The 5419-nt window shown below is 44.2% G+C and overlaps 1 protein-coding gene across 2 annotated transcripts in view; it reads left to right on the forward strand.

Moving 5' to 3' along the window:
- LOC104125891 (dendrocyte expressed seven transmembrane protein) overlaps positions 1 to 4915 on the forward strand; it is a 15724-nt gene extending 10809 nt beyond the window's left edge. For both annotated transcript variants that reach the window (XM_035893894.1, XM_009638383.2), the window contains exons 3-4: positions 3483 to 3803; positions 4529 to 4915. In XM_035893894.1, coding sequence (XP_035749787.1) covers positions 3483 to 3803; positions 4529 to 4612 — 405 coding nt within the window. In that variant the 3' untranslated portion in view covers positions 4613 to 4915. The remainder of the gene's footprint in view (positions 1 to 3482; positions 3804 to 4528) is intronic.
- Positions 4916 to 5419: the final 504 nt, after the last annotated feature.

Below are 5419 nucleotides of genomic sequence, written 5' to 3' on the forward strand. Positions count from 1 at the left end.
CCCTGCTCACTGCAGGGGGGTTGGACTAGATGACCTCTAGGGGTCCCTTCCAATGCAAAACATCCTATGACTCTATGATTCTAAATGTAAACTGCTCAAAAAATTAGCTGAAGTGAAGTCAAGCTGCTGACAGAATTCTGTCATAGAATCATAGAATCATAGAATCGTACGTTAAGGGGGCAGATTGCTACACATGCTAGGGGGGTACTTTACACCTCATATAAACCCTGCTGTTGCACATCTAGCATCACCAAAACTGGTCTCCTGGGATATGGTCCTTCAGAGAAGAAGAGTTCAGGAGAGCTGGTTGATATTCAAAACTCATCTCCTCAAAGCTCAAGAATCGTTCATCCCAACTAAATCAAGCAAAGGCAGCATGAGGCCAGCATGGATGAGCAAGGAACTTCCGACAAAACTCAAACATTAAAAAAGCATAAAGGAAGTGGAAGCAGGGACAGGGTGGGCGGGAGCAATATAGAGACACTGCCTGACTGTACAGGGATGGGGTCAGAAAAGCCAAAGCCCACTGGAGCTGAATCAGGTAAGGCAAGCAAAGGGCAGCACAAAGGGCTCCTACAGGTCTATCGGCAGCAAAGGAAAGCCATGGGGAAATGTGAGTCCACTCTTAAGTGCAGTAGGGGTCCTGGTGACAAAGGACATGGAAAAGCCCCAAGTACTCAATGTCACCTTCAGCTCTATGAAACAAAGTAAGTCCTGGGGACCTGAGGGGAGGCAGCCATGGGTGCTGAGGGGCTGGCTGATGTCATTGTGAGGCCACTCTTGATTATCTTTGAAAGGTCATGGCACCTGGGAGAGGTTCTTGAAGAGTGGAAGAAAAAAAACTGTCACTCCCATCTTTGAGAAGGGCAAGGAGGAGGATCCAGGGAACTACAGTCTGGTCAGCCTCACCTCGATTCCTGGGAAGGTGGTGGAGAATATCATTGTGGAAGCCATTTCCAAACATGTGAAGGCCAAGAAGGCTATTAGGAGTATTCAGCATGGATTTACAAAGGCTAAATCATGCTTGACCAACCTAACAGACTTCTATGACACGATCACTGACTTGGTGGATGGAGAACAGTGGATGCTGATTGTGCATTTATTAAAGCTTCCAATGCTGTCTTCCACAACATCTTCATTGACAAACTGATGAAGCATGGGCTAGACAAATGGAGAGTGACATGAAGTGAAAACTGGCTGAACTGCTGGGCACAGAAGGTTCTGATTAGTGGCACAAAGTCACTTTTGATGTCCCCCAGGAGTAGATACTGGAACCTATACTGTTTAACCTCTTCAGTCATGACCTCAAGAGAGGAACAGATTGTAGTCACACAAATCTGCAGACAACATAAAACTGGGAAGAGTGACTGAAGCACCAGGGGATTGTGCTGCCATTCAGAGGGACTTGAAAAGGCTGGAGAATTGAGCTGACAGGAACCTCACTGTGTTCAGCAAAGAAAAATGCCATGTCTTGCAGTCCTTGGGAAGGAATAACCTCATGCACTACAGATGTTGGGGGCCAACTGGCTGGGAGGCACCTTTGCAGAAAAAGGCCTTGGGAGTTGGCCCTGGACACCAAGCTGACCACAAGTCTGCAATATGCACTTACAGCAAAGAAAGGGCTCTCCTGGGCTGCATTAGACAGAGCATTGCCAACAGGCTCAGGGAGGCGATCCTTCCCCTCTGCTCAGCACTAGTAAGACCCATCTGGAGTGCTGTGCCCAGTGCTGGGTTCCCCAGTACAAGAGAGACACTCATGTACTGGAGTGAGTTGAGTAAAGGGTCAAGAAGATGATTAAAGGACTGGAACATCTGTTGTATGAGGAGAGGCTGAGAGAGCTGGGGCTGTTCAGGCTGGAGAAGAGAAAGCTCAGGAGGATCTCATCAGCGTGCAAAAATACTTGCTGGGGGGTAGGGTGTGTAAGAAAGAGGAGCCAGACTCTTCTCAGTGGTGCCCAGTGCAGGGACAAGAAGCAACGGGCACAAATTAAAGGAAATTGAATTTCAACATAAGATTTTTTTTATTATTTTTTTTTTTTTACTCTTCAGGTGATCAAACATTAGAACAGGTTTCTGAGACAGATTGTGGAGTCTCCTTTCTTGGAGATATTAAAAGCCCAATTGAACACAGCCCTAAGCAACTTTCTGTAGCCTCAGCTATTCTCTGTGTACTGCTGTGTGTGGTTTTGCCTGTTTCTATCCTTCATACCTTGAGGACAGCCCCTTATCATGACTTATCTTGGGTGTGACTCAAGTCAGGGCAAAGAAGGAGTTTAGTCCCACCATCCATGGGCAGAGGGCTTGAGCCTGACCCTGTCTGGCTCATTCATGAGTACTGTACTATGAACTTGTTCTCTTTATGTGCACTGTTCACTTCTGTGGAAAGCTGGTTGACTCTCCCAAAACAGAAAATTATGCCATCATCGGATTGTTTCTAGTTCCCCAGGGAAGGCTAGTCACATTAAAATGTAAAATCTAACCTCAACAGATTTTTCGTGACAAGCCTCAGGGCTGCTGATGTCAGGGAGTCTAGAAAGCTGGCTGGGTGAGCAGGACAGACTCAATGACTTCTTGGTATGAGCCCTAAAGTTCTTCATTACGTGTGCCACTGTTTCATACTGAGTTCCTAATGCAGTTTTTCTTTGCTTATACATTGGTTCAGTTTATGGTTAAAATGTACTGAGATGGACTGGAACAGGATAATGTCAAGGAAAATGGGTGCCATACCTTGGGCACTTGATTTTTCCAGTGGTCATCTAACAGAAGTGCCTGGCCTCTGTAAGGTGATTAGAAGAGCCACAAGGAAGAGCTACATATCTCCCTGACATGGTCAGAAAGGAGGGCTGGGAGATTCAGTCTTCCTACAATGTTCCTACATGCAGAGCAGAAGGTTACCTGCCAGTATGAAATACTGGTCCCAGCAGCTTGTCTAATTTAGTCCTTCTCATTCAACATTTCAATCCACAGGCAGTGCAAGGCATCAGCTCTTCTCTAAGCAAAGGCACCTACTAGAGAAGGAGAGGTGGCTTTGTTTGCATGGTAACCTTGTGATCAGAGCACCTGCCTAGGATGGGTGTGGAAGCACTGCTGGTCACGTACCAAGCCATGACCAAAGGATCGGACACACTCTGCTCTGCTGTTTTACTCTGAAGGAAAGACCCTCCAACAGATGATCTGAGCAGATTCATGGGAGTGGGAGTGTATTAAATATAGCTAAATATTTGTCTGTCAGAGCCACTGAGAAGGTAATTTTTTAACACTCCAAACTGTGGCACAGTCTCCCAAAAGAAATGGTGAAAATGCCATCTGAAACATTTATAAATAGCCGATAAATATATTGTTATGAGCATAGCATATATCGACACTGGATGGACTAGCTCATTTATGGTCCTTTGTAAAGCTGAATGTCCAATGGGATAAAAATTAAGAAAGGAGGGAATCCGTACTATAAACAATTTTTTTTTCCTCCTTTTCTTCTGCAGAGGAATGAGAACAGCTTTATCATTGGTATGAGAGAGCATATTGCAAAGACTGATCCTTTCAAGATCTCTCTGTTTAAGCATGACTGCATCCCTCAGCCAGAGCTCACTCTCTCCACGACATGGATCCATCTTGGAGTCATCTTCTTCTTCTTAATAATTTCTGGGTTACTCTCTGGCTTCCTGACCCAACTTAAAATACTCGTGTCAACTTCATTTTATCCTGACACTGAGATGAAACGGATACAGTATTTGCATGCAAAATTACTCAAGAAAAGAGTAAAGCTACAAGAGAAAACAGGAAAGAACATGTTTGCTAAAACGGTAAGCCATCAGCTCTAGGTGAAAAAAAAAAAAAATCTTCTCTCAGGTTAGTAGCCCGATGCAGGAAATTCTTAAACACTGGCTAATTTCAGTTACGTGCTAATAGACTTTCCGCAGTGCTCTCTTGCACAGGGGCTGGAGGCAAGTTGCCTATTGGTAAGATTAGATCATGTACTTGTTTTGTTCTGTCCTTCAACATCCATGCATCAGACACGACATAGGTGCACCCAAATGACTATGTGCTGGCAGGAAAATACTCCTCAGACTTAGAGCTCTCCAGAGAGGAAACTTGGTTTTCATGAATGTGTAAAAAGTACCTCCAGCACAATGGGTATTACTGAAATCTAGACAGCAAAATGCTAGGCACTTGTGAGCAGCCTCTTAATGCTGAGAAAGATATTCGGTTGTTGCTTAGCGAAATAGAAGGTGATATATTTCTGTTTTAAAACACAGTGGGAGTACAACTGCAAATACCATTAGGAAACAGAACTTTTGCTTGCAAAAACATTCACCCTGTGCATGTATGTATATATGCACTAATGGAAATGCAAACACACAAGCATATGTTTATGACAAATCCAGATAGATAGCTGCAGACACATATGGTTTGGGTTGGGTTGGGTTTTTTAATAGCCTTCAATACCGACTATACAGATGTTGTAGTGTCCAGGCGATCTCTAACTTAGTAGTACCATGATCATAGCATCATATTTCTGTCTTTTCAGATCAACTTTTGGTTTCCAATACTCCAGGCAAGAGAGGTGATGAAGAAGAAAGAAAGGAGTGTGGCAAATGACAACATCGTGTGAAAAAGTGAATCTTTGAATAAAGCTGAAGTACTCTAGCTCCACAGGGACCTGTGTTTTGCACCCATCTTTCCTATGGAAATTAAATTTTAAAATTTAAAAATAGAGTTAATGGGAACAAGTGGAAAAGAAACCGTGGGAGATAGTGTGCTCTCCACAGAGAGCTCTGGGTTGCATTAATACTTGTTTTTTAACTTGGCTTCTGCATTGTCGAGTACTTTAGAAAGCCATGGAGGGTATGTTCTTCTGTGTAAAAGCAGTCAAACAGCTTGGAGTTTTTAGGACTACAGCACTGTCCTGGTTTCGGCTGGGATAGAGTTAATTTTCTTCAAAGAAGCTAGCATAGTGCTGTGTTTTGGATTTAGTACTACAAGAATGTTGATAACACACTGATGTTTTTAGTTGTTGCCAAGTAGTGCTCAGACTACTCAAGGACTTTCTGAGCTTCTCCTGCTCGGCCAGGTGCATAACAAGCTGGGAGTACAGCTAGGACAGCTAACCCAAACTGACCAAAGAGCTATTCCATACCACATAACGTCATGCTCGAGGGGGGGTTAGTCGGTCGGTCGGTTGCGGGGAGAGTGATCGCAACTTGGGACGGGCTGGGCATCGGTCGGTGGGTGGTGAGCAATTGCATTGTGCATCATTCGTTTTGTATATTCTGTATATTCTGTTACCATTCTCATTATTACTATTATTATTATTTTCTTTTATTAAACTGTCTTTATCTCATCCCACGGCTCTAACTTTTTTTTCTTCCCAATTCTCTCCCCCATCCCACTGCGGGGGGGGGGGGGGGGGGGGGGGGGG

Source organism: Egretta garzetta, unplaced genomic scaffold (assembly GCF_000687185.1).
Source record: "Egretta garzetta isolate BGI_Z169 unplaced genomic scaffold, ASM68718v1 scaffold154, whole genome shotgun sequence".
NCBI lineage: Eukaryota > Metazoa > Chordata > Aves > Pelecaniformes > Ardeidae > Egretta > Egretta garzetta.